Source organism: Brachyistius frenatus, unplaced genomic scaffold (genome assembly GCF_029030835.1).
Source record: "Brachyistius frenatus isolate BFR_SWC_R1_liver_20210118 unplaced genomic scaffold, ASM2903083v1 Contig_25, whole genome shotgun sequence".
Lineage (NCBI taxonomy): Eukaryota > Metazoa > Chordata > Actinopteri > Embiotocidae > Brachyistius > Brachyistius frenatus.
The window spans coordinates 4,643,503-4,661,365 of record NW_027210624.1 but is presented as its reverse complement, the minus strand read 5'-3'; the positions used below and the strand labels follow the sequence as shown (position 1 = coordinate 4,661,365).

Here is a 17,863-nt window from a genome sequence, read left to right as displayed (position 1 = left end):
CCTCCTGGTCCCATCAAAACACACTCACACAGTGCAGCCAGAGAGGATTATTTATTTTTTCCTTCTACTTTGGTATTTTCATATACATCTGATCTGATATGTTGCTTTTTGATTAAATATTAATGATCACAACAGTGTGTGATTATTGGAAACCCTTTATGTATATTTAAGACTTGGGTTAGTGCTTTTTTTTGGTGCCATTTGAGATTTTTTTGTAGAGTCTGACGAAGCCATGAAGGTCATCCAGGCCTGATAGACAGATGTGATGCATTCACACAAATAGAAATAACTCCGATCAAATTATGGGCGCTGTGCTGAGTTTACAAGTCCTTTTTTGAATCATAAGTGCAAATGATTTTGGGTGTGGGTGTTGAGAAGATGAGATGAAGGTTTTCCATCTCCTCTAGCGTGATGTGAACTCGGTCACAGACCAATTTGCAGCAGAGTAAACAAGGAAGTGCACGAGTAATGTTGTGGTAAGAGTGGCGCTGCAGCTATTTAAAGATAAGGGTGTTGCTGTGAAAAGTTATTTTTGTGTAAAGCTGTTGGAGTTCGTGTCGACCCTGTCGGCTCTGTTCTGCACAGCAACTCAAAAACAGGAGTCAGTCGGAGCTTAATGATGAAGTGAATCTGTGATGGCATCATGTCACAGGCCGGAATTTAAATCGTCACATAATTTCAGTTGCCATTCATGTCATTAAAAAAGATCAAATGCAACGACACGTTTTCCCATAGAAAATAATCATATTAAATTGAATACACACTAAATATACAACTTTGGTTTACTCCTAATCTCATTTCCCGGTCATACATGTTTTATTCAGGGCCCGTATTTATAGCAACACAAACCTTTCAGTGAACCTCAAGGGCTCTTATGATTACTAAGTTAGAACAACACTATAAATACCAAGGTTACGTGAAGCTTCCCATAACCTCAATAAATGAACCTTTGTAAGATTTTAGGGTAAAGGTGATGAGCTCAGCTTTCCACTTAATTTTATCAACGGGAAAGGATGAGACATGCTTTTAAAAGCTGACAGTGGGGAAGACATCATTTCTCTGTAATTTTCCCCAAAAATCTTCTCCAGCGTTCTCAAATGATAGTTTCTGCTAGTTGTGTTTGTGGCACGTCACACACTCTGCTCAGCAAGCACAGACCCTGATCAACCTGTGAGTTCCTTGAGAACATGGATCAGTGCCACCTCTCAAATGGGGCCAAACCCAGGAAAACTGCTCACTAACAGTTCAGTGAATGGGCCGGAAGTTCCTTCTATAAAATGGCCCAAACAAGTGGGATGAACACAAGTGTCGGATGGTTTGGTTTATATAAGAAAGCAAATGTCTGTAATTGATTGGATGAAGTCAGAACTAGATAGTTTTACACGGTGATACTGAAGTAATGTGTGGAGCAGCATTGAATGTTGTGATTATCTTTCTAGATCACTGACAGTTGTTTTCCCTGCAGACTGACAACGGTTGGTACGTAAATTGTCATATTTAAGTACACCAAATTGAGTTGTGCACATATGAATGTGCAGCTGTGAGGCAACAGTGGGTGAAGGTGACCAGATTTACAACCTATCTCTTTTGACCAAGAGGTTATCAAACTGCCCCACTGATCTTAATCTGTCCAGATCATATGAAACCATCTACTTTTGCTTTGCATGTACACTGAGTAATTATGTACATTCTGTTTTGTTTTCCATATTGTAACAAGTTCACATTTTTGGCAGATAACTCGGGTAAGTGTGGAAGATGCTGCTGCTATAACCTCAAGGGCTGCAGTCATGTGTTGTGTCTTCTATATTCTCTGATATGAGGTAGAATAAATACTTTTGCTGCAGTTATGTTGTAGATATTGTGAAGCCAGCGTTGCTTCAGCTTTTTGTCTGGAAGGTATTTCAGTCATCGTGATGCGGTTCTGTCTGTTGTGTGTTTTTTCTCCCACCGTCCAACCTGCTGTGAGAACACTGATGTTGCAGCCTTTTGCAATCATGTATCCACTCATTTACGAGACATTTAACAACTGCTACCACGGTGTCTCTGCTTCGGTGATATTGTGTCTTCCCAGTGGGGTGGGATGCTTCCTCATTAATGTGATGGCATTGTATGGATTACATTTCCACCAAACTGGCTCCAGCTGATCTTCCACACATCCCCGTCTCAAAGCATGTTGTGTGTATTTCCATTTTGCATTAACGCATATTTTTCCTCATCCCGATCATACATTCAGTCCGTAAGATAATTTTTAAAAGCTGATATGAAAGCTGTCGGCGATAAGTTCAAAAGAGATTGCTGGTAGCCAACGAGTATGCAGATCAGAGGGAAATAAGTGTAATATCATGTTTGACGTCAACTTTTTTGACAGTTCTGCAAAACTCTGGATTTATGTTTAGTGCCTGCACTCAATCAGTATTTTCTGTATAAACAATGCTTCACAGCACCCTGTGTATTGTTTAAGGGAATATTCATATAGGCTGATCATTACCATTCAACCTGGGTGAGATCAAAGTACAGATGTAAATGCAAAGGATGCATTGAGATCTGCTCAGGCCACATTCAGAGGTGCTCTCAGACACATATGAACACATTGTTTTAGCCGTGTGAACACATCCTGATCAACTGATGTCATCTGCATTAGAAATAGAAAGACAGGAAGCAGTACTCAGAGACATGTGACATCCTGTGCTCGTATCTGACGCGGTTCTTCCACGTGTAACTGTCACCAGTAGGTTTGTTACATTATGTTTGTTTCTGTTCTCTTCTACAACACTTTCTACACCTGAAGGCGACTGTCTGCTCCTCTTACATTTATTTTTTTGTTATTTGAAAAATAATCCTGTGTCATTATGCCAAGCACAGATGTGGAAGATCCGCCGCTCCCTCCCACGGTTCATTTATCCACCGCAGCGCAGAGCCCGATCCTCTCACACCTGCTGTAATAATTCAATAATCTGAAGTCTGAAGGTTGTAAATTATAAACTTAAGCGTTAAGACTTTTACAAATGTAAAATACAACATTAATTTCTAATAGATGCTGCATTAAAATGAGACTAAATGCCTGTCTCTTCGATTTTCTCCTTCCGTTTCTGTTCATTTGTTTATTTGCTTGTTTATTTACAACGTACTTGATACACATATTAATTTGCATATAGAGAGGGGAAGTGAGATCTGGTCACTCGCATGATGATGCTAGGTGTGAACTGTCCACTCCTGATCGATCTCCCAGGATGCACAGTGCCAACTGTGCATCAACAGTGGTGATCAAGTCTTAGATTTTGCAGTGGAACACAGTGGAGCATTAAATACTGTGGTTTACCAGGTGGCCATAGATGGCGATCTAAATCCGTGCTCTTGTTGCTGCTGGATCTGTAAACAGGAAACCAATGAATATTTTCATTAATGATTGTTCAACCAATTAATTGTACGGGCTTATAAAACATCAAGATGATATACAAGTAAAACATGTCAGATAAAACAAAGCAGCAAATCCAATAGCAAACTAATTGGTAATACATTTTCTCTTGATTCATTAATCAACTAATCTACACGGCACACCTACAGCCTTCACACCCTCGGCTTTCCTTGACGCTACAGAGTGTGTGACATTTGAAGTCATCCGCTGTATGAACAGAATTCCAGGAGATACAGGCTTTTAGTGTGGCAGATCATGGAGATGCCGACAGGATGGTGATTTCTCCCGTACTGTCTCTCTGGTGTCCTGTAGGCTCAGGCTTCCCCCCTCCTGTTGGCCATCTTCCAGTCCAGCGACCCAGCCATGACCTAAACCATTTTCCTGCTGCCACTGACCAAGCCTTACCTCCAAGTAAGAACTACAGCTCCCAGTCTTACTCTGGAGTCTCATCCTTGGTGTGCACTTATTGTGGCTGTCTGTGTGCGCATGCTGCCCGTGTTTGCTTTCCAAACATGTTCCATCTCCTCTGTGTTTGCTGTCATCCTCATCACACTCTCCCTGCCTGCACTCTCTTTGAGCTTTAAATGTAAAGCTTTATTTGACTTTCTGCTGCGTGCTTCACAGTGGATTTGCTCTCAGTGTTGGGTTTGGATGTCTTGCTGGTCTCAGCTTATTAAGAGCAGGAAGGTCAGCTCCCAGAAAGGCTCAAACTTCACTCAGCTGTTACATCATCATTCAACTGAGTGCCCTAATCAGAGTGTCGTTTCCGTTACACAGTTTGTTAACTCTTTTTTTTTTGTCATACATTGATGCACAGTTAGCTGTCTGATTCTTTTGATTTATACAGCAGTGGTTTATCACCTTCTAAAATACAGACACCTCAACAACACCTCTATCTGGTTGTTTTGCATTTTTCTACAAGTGGAAAAGTGAAAAGGTCCCCTTATAACTCTTAACACTTAAAACCACAAGATACTAAGGGCCTGATTTACTAAAGGTTCACATGTGTAAAATCACGTGCAAACTTCACTTCACCTGCAAATAAATGTCCAAGCTGATCTACTAACGATGTGCAGTGAGGATTCTTTTAAATGTGCAGTTTAACACACGCTGTCCATTTTGTGTGTTTGCCTGCCTGCATATGTAATATTGGGCATTTCTACTTGAACGTGCAAAATACTGGGAGGGGAAATACAAATACATACATTTAGCACCCGCAACGATATTTACTAAACCTGAAAGGAGAAACAGGAGAAGTGAGTGTGTGTTTATTTTACTACGACTGAAAGGCACGTATTAATCATTACATATGAACATTAGGAGAGACATCTGTTCTTACTTACTTACTGCTCTTACCAAATTTTCTCAAAACATTTCTGAGATGTCAGAGGCCAAAATTATTCAGACGTATTGTTTGTTCAATGATGACATTTCTGAGTTATTGAATGAACTGAATGATGATTGACAGCCAAAAACAAAGAAGAGCCACGCAACACCAGCAATGACAGAACTTCTTACGACTCAGCATTGTCCTGCCTCTGGGTCGTTCCAGCGTATCTCTGCTTGGATCTCCCTCCCAGTCCCGTTTTTTAGGTGAGCTGTCCAAGGTCCTGAATGTGTCCCGCAGAATTCACTGGTGACTTCATGAGGTTCCCTTCCACTCGCGAGGCACTGAATGAAACAAAGTCAGCTGCTCATCAAAGAAAGAGCTGGACCTGCTGCTCAGTGTTTGTTAGAAGCGTATCATCCACCGTCCCTCCTGTTTTATTTGCTGACGTTTTATTATTTAGCTGTTTTTTTCATCTAATATCTTGCCATCTTTTTGTTTTTCCCACAGCATTGACTTCCTCACTGATACCCATATAGCTTTTTGCTCTTGTTATATTTAGATTTTTTTGATTTTAATGCAGTCAGATTTCTTTTTCCTTTTGCGGGCGCTCTGTTTTTTACCGGCTGGAATCACTTTTAACACAAGCAAGCACCTCATTTAAACATAAGTGACGCTTCATTAAAGCACCTGAAAAACAGGTGCAAAATAAATGTGCAAACTTTTGGAACTATTTGAGATCTTAGTAAATCTGGCCCAAAGTGATAATTGGCAGCGTTGGGTAGGAATGCAGCGCGGGGACTCTTTTTCAGTAAAGAGTTGCAAGGAATTTTAACATTAAATCTATCAATTACATCAAAGTTACTCAAACTTACTTTGGCATTTGGAGGTCAGCCAAACAATATAAATAAAACCTATATTTCTATTCTTCTTGGCTGTCCAGCTGAGGTTTATCACTTCTGAAGAGCTGCGTGAACATCACCCAGTCTAAACCAACTCCAAACTGTTGAACTGCGTGCTAGTCAAAACTAATTTCTATTTCCATTGTCTCACATGTCATATGAAGGATATAGTGGAGTTCAGCTGACTCACAAAGGTAAACTAATGTAACATAACTTTGCTGCTCAGTAAGTTGTAAAGTAATGGGATTACTGTGTAATGTGTAACTGATTACAGTTTTCAGGTAACTTGCCCATAGTGTTAATTAGTGAGTTTTAGAGGGGTTTTCTTCAGTTTAGAGCCAGGCTAGAGGTTCCCCCTGCTCCCAGTCTTTATACTTAGTTTAACTTACCACATTGTGACAGCAGCTCTGCCCTCAACACACTGATCTGAGAGCAGTATCTATCCTTTCATCTCACTCTGGGAAATATTAATAATCAGATTTCCCAAAATGTGTAACTCACAAGTGAATGTGCTGATAGACGTAACGCTCAGAAGTTAACATTACTGTTTAACAGCCAGAGACAGAATATCAGGATGTGCAGAAGGTCAGACTCTGAACAAAATTTGAACACCAACAGTTTTTAGAGAAACTAACAGACTTTGTTCTGCAATGATCTCAGCATAATGATTTAATATTAATCCTGAATGGGGCCATGTTTATGCAGATTCAGAAGTTATGAAGGACAATACTGTGGTGTTTGCCCGGCAGGACACAGCTGTGATCTGCTCCCTCATGAATATACTCATGTACCAGGTACACGGATGGTATGCAGGTTTACACCTGCCTGTCTGCACATATTAACAAATGTCACTATGTATAATGCTCTTAGTGTCAATTTCCAATTGTCAGTTTGTCTGTTGATTTTTTTTTCTTTTTAATCATTTAGTCCATTAAATGTTAGAAAATAGTACTAAATGTCCATCAAATGTTATATATATATATATATATATATATATATATAAAACATTTATTTTTTTCTACTTGTATAAGCGGCATTTAAACACAATTGGCTACAAACCAGATGTGAAGTCACAAACTCCTGCTCATCTGTATTCGTGTTATACTGACATTTCACCACTCAGATCACCGCCCCTCCAGCACAGCATCTGTGGAGCTCAAACATGTCAAGTAACAAGATCAAATTTATTTATTGCACAATTCAGAAATCTCACATTCTTGTGTCAATTGCAGAAATAATCTCCTACAGAATATGAATTATGTCCTCTCTGACCTTGAGTATGTGGAGCTCACGGTGCGTATTTAGTCTGTGTTCAAGCATCTGACACCATGGACTGGATACACACTTACAACACACAGTCAAAGGACTTCATTTACATTCAGTGACACTCAGCCGCGCTCTGTGTTTGAGCTGATTGCAATCATTCAATCTGAGAGGAACAGGGGAGCATCTTTGTAAGGTCACATCAAACCAGACTGAAGGGAACTGGGCGGCAAAACCTGTGTGTGTGTGTGTGTGTGTGTGTGTGTGTGTGTGTGTGTGTGTGTGTGTGTGTGTGTGTGTGTGTGTGTGTGTGTGTGTGTGTGTGTGTGTGTGTGTGTGTGTGTGTGTGTGTGTGTGTGTGTGTGTGTGTGTGGGGGCAGACAGAGCAGTCGTGACAAACATCACAGAGGTTTTTTCTGTCCTGAGGGGACAGTCTTCATCTTCTTCCTCCTCCCACAGCAGTTAGTCAGAGCTGAGAGAAGCTGTAGCTCTTGTCTGCTGCATTCACACTCTGACCATTTAGGAGCCAGATCACTCATGAGACTGCCAAAATCACAGCACCTTCCAAACTCTGCTTCTGCATGCTGTTACATTTTATGAATTCAGATCTCCCCACAGCACACAATGAGCCCAGACTAAACGGTATCACAGCAGTCATCACACTTTCCTGAATGTTTGCTTTGGATTTGATCAGCTCTTAAAAAAGCTGCTTTTCTACCTTAAGGACGCCCTCCTTCACTCCACATTTGAACAGGAGCAGAGCTACAGTGAAGTCAACCAAATCCAACAATGTCATTGCATTCATGTAAAGTTCTTTCGCTCTTTCTTTCTTTCTTTCTTTCTGATTAGTAAGATCCAAAAATAAATCCAAAAATAATTTACTTTTTTTTCCCCTCAAAGAATTTGTGTTGCTCTACCACTGATCTTTAAATGAAATGTCCTAGTTTGCACTTTTCACCAGTGCACACAATGTGTGGGCTGACTTACATTTGCTGTACTTTAGTTGCTGTTTTCCCTCGCTGTATTTAAGATTTACATTTTTGAACAAAAAGAATAAATAATGTTTTGCTCTATTACCTTGAATTATTACCAATCCCTTGTCAGAAAAGACCTCAAAGGCATCAAACCCAGCCTGAAGGGATTAGTTATCCAATCAGGTTCGGTTGTGTGATGTACAACATCAAAGTAGAAGAAATCTGAAAAATCCCTCCCTCTCTTAAAAGAAGAAACCCAGTGACTGTGTATTAGCAACATAATATAGCTGCAGAGTGAATGAACATGAAAGTAAGGATTTATTTAATATTTCAGTCATACATAAAGTTGATTAAATTACAGGTTACTGAGATGAGTAACACTACTATTGTATGTACCTCAGTATATCAATTTCCGTTGCAAGTATGTCATGAATTGTTTTGTGGACTCTTTTTGTTAATATTAATAATGTACTGTATCTGTATTTATGTACAAGTGGAAGAGCTCCTCAGATTTTGTATCAAATTATTTTTTAAACTAATCAACGTAAAGGTTCCACAGAGGCTATTGATTGTTTAGTGAACAGTATGAGTATTGATTCACAACAAGAGTCTTGAGGGCCAGTGGCATCCAGATAACTGGAATACAATTCCATTTCATCCTCAACACTGGACCCAAACTGTACTTTGGTTAATACATTTGTCTAATTCTCCACCACCTTTCTGTGGCCGCAGACTGGGAGGCTCGTATCGACAGCCACGGCAGAGTTTTCTATGTGGACCACGTCAACCGGACCACCACCTGGCAGAGGCCGAGCCACGGCGGCAAGTGTAACCACGGCATCCCCCGCTCAGGATCCACGCAGCAGATGGAGCAGCTCAACCGGAGGTCAGGCTGGAATACACAGAAACAGCTCCAATGGAATCAGTTCATAGTGTTGGACAGCAGAAATTACAGGAACTGCTTCATTTATCTCCCAATTTATTCCTTCATATCAATGAATTTAAAATATGTGTACTTCCATAAAAAATAATTATCAACAAAAGTCAAATTAGTCAGCTAAATTCAATCAATGTATATACATTTGGGTTGTTCATTCTTGAACAATGTATCATCTATTATGAAGTGGTTATGGGTTTTCTGTGTACAGTCGTAAAATCCTCATCTCAAAAGTTACTAGAGACTTCATCTGGAAAATATCTGCTGAGTAAAGAGAAGGAAATATTTTCCTTTAATAAGGTGGTATAAAATGGAAGTAGTTGAGTAAAGATAAATTATTTACCAAACAACGTCATCTTTCTGAGCAGCTTGATTTGCCCTGTTAGTGTGGAATTGTACAGTATTCAAATTTCTACTTTTCTGATATGATTATTATTTTTGTGATCAATGTTGGCTTGAAAAGTTTTGATCTAACTGTTGAACATCACCAAATAAAATACAGTGCATGTATTTATTAAATAAAATAAGAATACAAATAAATATTGTCCAGTGAAGTGCCTGGAACCAGTAAACAGATATTTTTGGCTAAAATACTTAACTACTGAGCAAATATCAAAAGGCATCCAATGTACTATTTACTGTACATTTGATTAAGTTAGGTTTGGCTGTGTTTTTGTCAACCAAATAGTCTTTTTTGACCTGGAAAGTAGTTTAGTCTCACTCATTACAGTATTGTAAACTCCTATAATTCCTAAAGTGGAGTTAGGCTGACATCTGGTGCCTGAAAAGGGAACTCAAACCAGTTACTCTGTCATTTTGAACTGCAGTGCAATGCACAACAACAACAAAGATCATGACAAAATATGCAGGATATTTACATTACACATAACTGTAATCTATTTAAAGTTATCCCAGGTTTGAAAACAGTTAGATGTGATTTAGATGCTTAACACTTCAGAAGTGAGAGAACTCTACGTGTCATATTTTATTCTGACAACGTGCCGTTGATCCTGCAGGTACCAGAACATCCAGAGGACCATGGCCACAGAGGAGGAGGGTGGGGGTCCGAGGTTAGAGCGCAGCAGCAGCACCGAGGCTGACTCCGACCCTCCTCAGACAGGTACAGCACTGAGCCTCGTCTCTGTTTAAAGTCACACCACCTGCACTCCTTCATACCAACAACACATTAAAGAGATCGGTCCAGCTGTGTGTCCAACAGTGTACGAGCTCTCTGGATTACTGAGTTAACTGTTTGTAGGCTTAATGTAGCTTCTACCTTTTCTGTTTGCAGCTCTATTTTCTGATTCAGTACTTTATCACCCTGCAGTGATTTAAAATCGCACCACATGATTTAAAATATTCATACATATAATACCACAGTCCAAACCTTTTAGTGTTGGCCTTTTCACAAATACTCCTGTTGGAGTAAATGGCATGTCCATTGTGCCTCATCTGGTAAGTGGAGGAGATGATTTGGCAGCAGGAGGAGGAGACTAAAAGCTGCAGTGAAGACGGACAGTTTACTGTCAGATCAAATCCCATAATATAATGTTATCAGACCAACCTTTAAAGCTTGTGCTCCATTGTTTTATTGATGTTCTTCTTTATGAGAGAGAAGCTGATCAGATGCTTTATAAGCCTGTTTTTATGGTTTAACTGCCACAATACTTAAATATCTTACATGAAAAATGAGACGGGATAAAATTCTATTTTAAAAAAGCAATCATATCAGTTTTCTGCCCACATATTGTGAAATCAAAATAATAAAATCAAAATCTGTCCAAATAAAGCTCCTTTAATACTGTCTATAAAGTGTCCAGTGGTGAACAGAATATTTAGATCCTTAATGAATTCAAAGTGTTAAAACCACTCTGTAAAAATACAAAATAAATAGTTTCAAGAAAATGTACAATATTAAAACTATAAGTACTCAATGTAGAAAACGTCCCTGTGTGACTGTTATGCTTTTTATATATCATATAATGACATTTAATGACTAGGCAGGATTTTGCTGGATGTTGAGTATTTTTTATTAAGGATGAATATTTTCATTGTTTTGCTGATTATTGACTAATCGATAATTATATAAAAACGTCCATGTTTGTTTGGTCCAACCAAGAGTGCAAACGTTTAGATTATAAAAAATTAGAATAATTAAAATAGTTAAAAGAAAAAAACACTGAATCCTCACATTTGACAAACTGTTACTATGAAATGTGGCATTTTAAATGAAAAATGTGTTTTCCGTCAGCTAATTGACATCATTTCACCTTTATTTGTATTTCCTGTTCTGTAATTCATTCAATGACAAAGCATCACATTTTATAAGCTCGTTATAGGTTTTAAAATTCACGATGCCATTAAAAAAGAAGATACAATGGTAAAGGGCAAGCACTTCAAACTTTTACTGAAATACAATACTTGAATAAATGTACAACGTACTTAGTTACATTCCACTGCTGGCAGTTTCTATAAAATATCACATTGTTGGTCCAACGGCCGCCTTGATGTCATGAGGTTATTGTTGCCTCTGTATCTTTATATACCCCAGTGCGCTCCCTGTGACTGTTGTGCTATCATCCGTTTGTTGGGTTTCTCTGTATAATATTGTAACATCTTGCTGTAAGGACTTTAATGTGTTAAGTGCCATGAAATAACCTCTGTTGTGATTTGGCGCTATATAAATAAAATTGAATTGAAATTGAATCCATTTTAATGTTAAGTTTTTGTCACTCATCAAACACACCTGCTAACTCACCTGTTGTCTGTCTGCAGGCCCCGCCTCCCCTGTCAATCACCAGAAGATCAGCCATCTCCTCCAGTCACCTGCTGTCAAGTTCATTACACACCCAGAATTTTTCACTGTGTTGCACAGCAACTACGTGAGTACTGTACACACACACACACACATTTAATCACCTATATGCCATATATTGTGCTGAATTAGAGCTTTACAGTTGTTTTTCTACAGCATGACCTTATCATTAATATATAAGTAAACATATAAGTAAACTTGTAAATGGCCTTTCTCTCCACAGGCAGCTTACCGGATGTTCACCAGCAGCAGCTGTGTGAAGCACATGATCCTGAAGGTGCGTCGTGACGCCAGAAACTTTGAGCGCTACCAGCATAACAGAGACCTGGTGGTCTTCCTCAACAAGTTTGCAGACACACAGGTGGAGCTGCCGAGGGGATGGGAGATCAAGACCGACCCCCAGGGCAAGGTAGGACACCTTACACACGGAGGACAACCCTTAATGGATGTCAGCAGTGCTCTGAAATGCTAGAAAAGCAAAATGATGCAAGGTGAGAACACAGACAGTCCTGTACTGATCTTTGAATGTGTTAAGCTGTATGACCACCGGAGAAAGTCAGGCCATCACACCTGTCTGAAGTTTTATACCGTTAATATGTTTTTGTAAAGACTCCCTAATTCAAAGTTTATGATGTTTCATTTGAAAAGTGCATTTCAAAGTGAATTTGGAACTTTGGACTGTAAAAGTTTATCACCCTTGTGTCAATTGGTCAATTATATGACTTTTAATTTGAAATTGTTATGGATGGATGTTTTTGTTATGACACGTTTAACTAAGATAACATAACCTGTCATAAAAAACAAAATATATATTCATGAGACTTAGAAAAAGTCATAGTTGAGATTAATTAGTTGTCATGATAAAGACATCTCAAACACTGTCGACTTTGCATTAAAATGACTCATGAAGACACTTTCATGTTCAAGTATCATGTCATGTAATGTCATTCTCATGCACACCCCTTCACCAGAAAGGCTAAAGGAAATGATAACAGCTTTATGGAGCCATGGGAGCTCTAATTCATTACTTGCCCAATGATTTAAATGAATGCAAACGGGAAGGGCCCATTGCATGCTGGGTCTGTGATACTTACCAGCAACAGATTCGGGTATGAGTGTGTGCTGGGTGTATCATCCAATAAATTCTGTCTGGGTACAACATTTAAAATCTATATACAATTTAGAATGTTTTTATTTTAGTCCATTATTTTGTTTGTTTTTTTAGTCTTTTTTTGTAGATCACAACAGTCGAGCCACAACCTTCATCGACCCTCGGATCCCTCTGCAGAACGGCCGGCTACCCGGCCACCTCGCCCACAGACAGCACCTGCAGAGACTACGCAGCTACAGCGCCGGGGAGGTACTGCAACCCACATCTGTCACTTCGAAGTTACTCTCTAGTTACATCTACAGTATGTAGATATTCCTTCCTGATAGAGAACTCTGAACTCTAATCTCTTGCTTTGCTCTGCAGAGCGGTTGTATAAAGCAGAACCTTTACTGTAACTGAGAGGCTGTCCAGATGCTGCTAAGCAATAATAAGAGCTGGTGTACCAGATTTGGCAGCTTTAGGCCAATAGCGCACTTCCACAACTGTTCCATGTTTACTCACTTTCAATATCAGTTCAGATGGAGAACTTGAAAAAGACTTCCAGGATACGTTCACCAGCAGCATGCATTAAGGGAATTATTCAACTTTTTCTTGCTAAAAGTGAATTAAGATTATTACCACAATAATATCTCTTTACTATAAATTAAGCTGCATCTCATTTGATTTGGTACTTGTGCCTAAAAACAAATGTAACAATGAGCAGTAATGTCTATTTTGTGAGTGCTTTTTGTGTAGACTTAAATTTAAGAAATTAGATAAGTGAATAAGTATATTTACCACAATGCTATATGTAGGTGTCCAGATACTGAGGCTATATTTCTAAAATGTCTCCTTTTGTCGAGTCTTACAGATGAGAAACCAAAAACATCTGCTGGTCACTTCTGAAAATCTAAAACCATGAGTGTTAGTTCAGTTTGAGCAGCAGCTGTCTGTCGGTGAAAGCCTTTCCTGTTGCTGTTTGTTTCCAGGCCTCTGACGTGTCCAGGAGTCGCGGGGCTTCTCTGATGGCCAGGCCTGGAAACAGCCTGGTAGCCGCCATAAGAAGCCAGCATCACTCTGACTCACAGCCACTGACCGCTCCATGTAGGCCCTGTTTGAATTTTCTTATTGTCACTTTGAGGCTACCGCTGATCGCTAGTTGCTACAGATATCTGTTTTCTGGACTTTTATCGTATCTTCCTGTCTCTCTCTCACCAGCCTACAATGACAAGATAGTGGCGTTCCTTCGACAGCCAAACATATTCGACATGTTGCAGGAGCGACAGCCCAGCCTGAGCAGAAACCACGCGCTGAGGTAGAGCGTCTTCCTCACACACTGATTCAAAAATATTGAAATGCAAAAAAGTCTTCCACCTGCTGCCAATGTGACATTTCAACAGCCACTCATTCAAAGATTCACTATGTTTACTGCTGCGTTTCTTCTTTGTGTTCAGTCCGGTCTCTTCATTGCATATTAAAGGCAGATTAAAACACTGCTACATTTGTGTATTGTTAATGTGACTCCACCATCTGTCTGTTTTATCATGAATGTGTAAAAACATAACTGCAGTTATTTCAGAAAGTATCCACACCCATTTACTTGTACTTTTTGCACACATTATGATCAATTATCGTTATCATCATTATTATTATTATTATTATTATTATCGAGCACTGCAGTATGTCTGGTGAACGCTCATCACCCGCTAACGCTGTGCTTAAAAAGGAAGCATGGTGGTGGTAGCATCATGCTATGCAGGGAGCAGGGAGACAGATTGGAACTGATGCAACCAAATGACCAAAAGCCAACGCAACATTGGAGATGCTTCAGTAAAAGACTCACATTTCTAAAACCGTGTGTTCACGTTTTCATTCTGTGTTATTAGGTGTAGATTGTTGGGAAATTCATGAAAAATGGCCAACACAAAAAAAAGTGATAGGGCCGGAAAACTTTGTTTGTAGATGACTTTCACCTGTAACTTACTTTATTTGATCCCAATTTTTTGTTGTTGTTGTTGCTTTTTTAACCGATTTAATACAAATGAACAAAGTTGAGTGAAAGTGCGAGTCATGTAGACTTTGGGTAACTCCATTGGAGAGTTTTGATGATGTCATCCTGCTACATGGCGCACTAGGTAGATTTGATTATAGCTTATCTTTTGAATTCATGCTAAAATAATCTGATCCCATCCCACAATGGTTTCAACATTCAAGGAAAAGTTCAAATGTGTCACTGCAAAACAGCACTTGAGAATACACCTGAGGGAGTAAAGTAAAGACAAGGAAAGGTCATGCAGAAAAACAGAGACAGATGCATACGTCTCGGCTCCAGAATGGATCTTAGTGCTGAACCCAAATATGTACTTAAATGAAAATGAATGACACTTTCTTCTGGACTGTTCAGGGAGAAGATTCACTACATCCGGACAGAAGGGACTCAGGGGGTGGAGAAGCTGTCATGTGATGCCGACCTGGTCATCCTGTTAAGGTAAAGAACTTCAACCCTAAACCCGCCATCCATCCAGCATCCACTGTATTTTTTTTTAACTAATCATACCCTTATGTCATGTTTGGACTTTGTATTGTATAGAAAAGAACGTCTTGTTTGCTTTGTTTTTTTACAGTCTATTTGAAGAGGAAATCATGTCTTACGTTCCGCCTCATCCCATCCACCCCGGCTTCAGCTTCTCCCCTCGCTGTTCGCCCGCCTCCTCGCCACAGAACTCTCCTGGTAGGACCTGTTAACGGACTGATCTGTGTAATTACAGCGAGATGATGGGTGTGAAGCATACAGCTGACTTAAAGCTAAATTAAAATCAAAAACTTCCTACAGACAGTGGATGAAAACATGCCTTACAACAGTAGTTTTTACAGCCTACCTTTGAAATTCTCTGCAACTATCTGTCAGCGGTGAACCGTCTTTTACAGTTACTGTGTGACACAGTTGTACAACACGTTGGTTTTTTGGTTGGTTATCTTAATACCAGAATTTTTTTTGTAAGGATGCAGAAAAGCAAGAGATTGTTTGTAGGTTCCTACAGACCAGTTGGCCAATCACCAACAGGGAGACGCATGTGGTGAGAACGGCTGCAAACCCTGAGGTTTCCATGTGCATTTGCACAGTTTTCTTCCAGAATTTTCAAGCTCACCTCACCTTTACCTCCACGCCTACTCTATAAACTAAAAGGGAGACTGTGGATTGTACTGTAGGAGGCTGCTCAGTCCTTTTTAGGGAAGCAGTCACTACTGCTGCTCCAGCAGCAATCTCCTCTGTTAACTACCAAGTTAAACATTCAGAATTTATAATTGTAAAACAGGTTTATAATTCCATTCTTTGTGGTACTTAAAAAGTAGCTTTATCTCAGTGAACCCTTCTGTGAACTTGTAATACTGTATATTATGCCAACAATATTTGGTCACATATGACTGTATGTTGCTGCATGATTTATCACATTAGTCAGAGGGCAGGTAGCTGTGACACACGAACCAAACAGTAGTAGAAGTTAGTGGTTCTTCTTTTATGGCAGATATGTGGAGATTTTCAAAACTTTTTCAAGCGACCTGTGTTTCTATACACACACACTTCACCCACACGTGTGCTTTCTGCCTGGCTTCTGAAGCCGCTGTGTGTGTTATCACAGGAATAGTTACTCTCAAATGCAAGAGACCCACTATGGAGCCCTGTTGATGACAGAGACTCAACATTGTCACACGCAGAAACCCCATTACAGCAATCATTACTGTTTCACAGAGCCCGCTGTGTTAGGGGGCACTAATGTTATCTTAATGAGCTCCAGCAGACCTCAAGCAGGCCGCAAGTTTGCGTGTGTGTGCAAGTGTGTATGGTTGCACATGTGCCTGTGTGTGTGTGTGTGTGTGTGTGTGTGTGTGTGTGTGTGTGTGTGTGTGTGTGTGTGTGTGTGTGTGTGTGTGTGTGTGTGTGTGTGTGTGTGTGTGTGTGTGTGTGTGTGCGTGCGTGCGTGTGTGTGTGTTGTGGTGTGCCTGTTATTGATGGGAGGTTTCTATAAAGGGAAATTGGGTCACAGCAGGGAAGCCTGGTTTGTAATTGTGCTTCATTCATTAGTTGTACTATTGTCTTTGTGGAAACATGACCTGGAAAAACAGTAAAAACATAGTGAGCTCAGCTGAACTGCTGCACATCAGTCAGTCTCAGTGGAAGAAAGTCCCTTCAGAGTTCCCTCCATTCATTATTGACCGTTTGATTTTTTTTTCTCTTCTTTTCTTTGCAAGTTTAGTGAGATCATCTCGACTGTTCAGTGATGTCTCGAGGCCTATTAAAGGTCAAAAAGTCTCTTGAAAAAAACATTTTGTTTCTATTATGTTTGGTAGTTGCTGTTATTTATTAGTGTGAGGAGAGAAAAATATGTAATATGGCAGAAAAAAAAAAAAGTCCTTGACTCATAAATAAATGGTCAGACCCATTAAAGAGAAATGGAAACAGACTCAGAGCGTTGGGTTTTCTTCTGTGTTACTCAAAGTAATAACAAGTGTTTAGCAGGTGTGATTTGTGTATTTTCAGTGTGCAGCTACTTATGAGTCTGCTCTGCTGTAAAGCCAAGGCCAGACTGGGAGATGTCCTCTGGCCTAATACTTACATAATAAGAAAATTCTAGTGATAAGCAGTCTGGTAGTAATGATTACTATCAGGACATAAACTTGAGGCTAATGCTTGAACGTTAAACATATAGCCATCAGAGGACATGATTTTCCTGCATTTGAATGCCATTGGTGAGAGGTGAAATGAACTCAAATTTTTGAATTGCTGTTTATTTGAAGCGTGCTGTCCATAATAATACAGTGGAGTCATTTCCTCTCCTTTTTAGTAAAATAGACAACATCAGGTCCTTTTTTCTCTTGAAGATAAATGAAGCGTGCACGATATCAAATAAATATCAAATGGACTAATCAGACTTTATACAACACATATCATGACAATTATTGTGTTAAATTGTGTTTGTTGTGTCAGTCTGTTGCTTTAGAAAAGGAAGAATGTTGTGTTGAGCCAGGAGTCTCCAGTTTCTCAGTGTCTGTCCTGCTTTTGTCTTGAAAACATAGTTTGTTTAAGGTCTTTTCTGTTTTGCTATACAGTCATATACAGTCATGGTTGTCGCCTTCTCTG

General features: G+C 39.6%; 1 protein-coding gene across 5 annotated transcripts in view; it reads left to right on the top strand.

Annotated features, from left to right (window-relative positions):
- Positions 1-17,863, top strand: part of LOC138620666 (E3 ubiquitin-protein ligase HECW1) — a 79,165-nt gene that overhangs the window by 47,908 nt on the left and 13,394 nt on the right. For 3 of the 5 annotated variants that reach the window (XM_069698095.1, XM_069698096.1, XM_069698097.1), the window contains 10 exons: positions 3,728-3,826; positions 8,614-8,767; positions 9,835-9,938; positions 11,594-11,700; positions 11,857-12,042; positions 12,859-12,993; positions 13,713-13,827; positions 13,942-14,038; positions 15,128-15,211; positions 15,348-15,454. In XM_069698095.1, the coding sequence (XP_069554196.1) occupies positions 3,728-3,826; positions 8,614-8,767; positions 9,835-9,938; positions 11,594-11,700; positions 11,857-12,042; positions 12,859-12,993; positions 13,713-13,827; positions 13,942-14,038; positions 15,128-15,211; positions 15,348-15,454 (1,188 nt within the window). The remainder of the gene's footprint in view (positions 1-3,727; positions 3,827-8,613; positions 8,768-9,834; positions 9,939-11,593; positions 11,701-11,856; positions 12,043-12,858; positions 12,994-13,712; positions 13,828-13,941; positions 14,039-15,127; positions 15,212-15,347; positions 15,455-17,863) is intronic. The other 2 variants (XM_069698098.1, XM_069698099.1) reach the window with 1 other exon arrangement.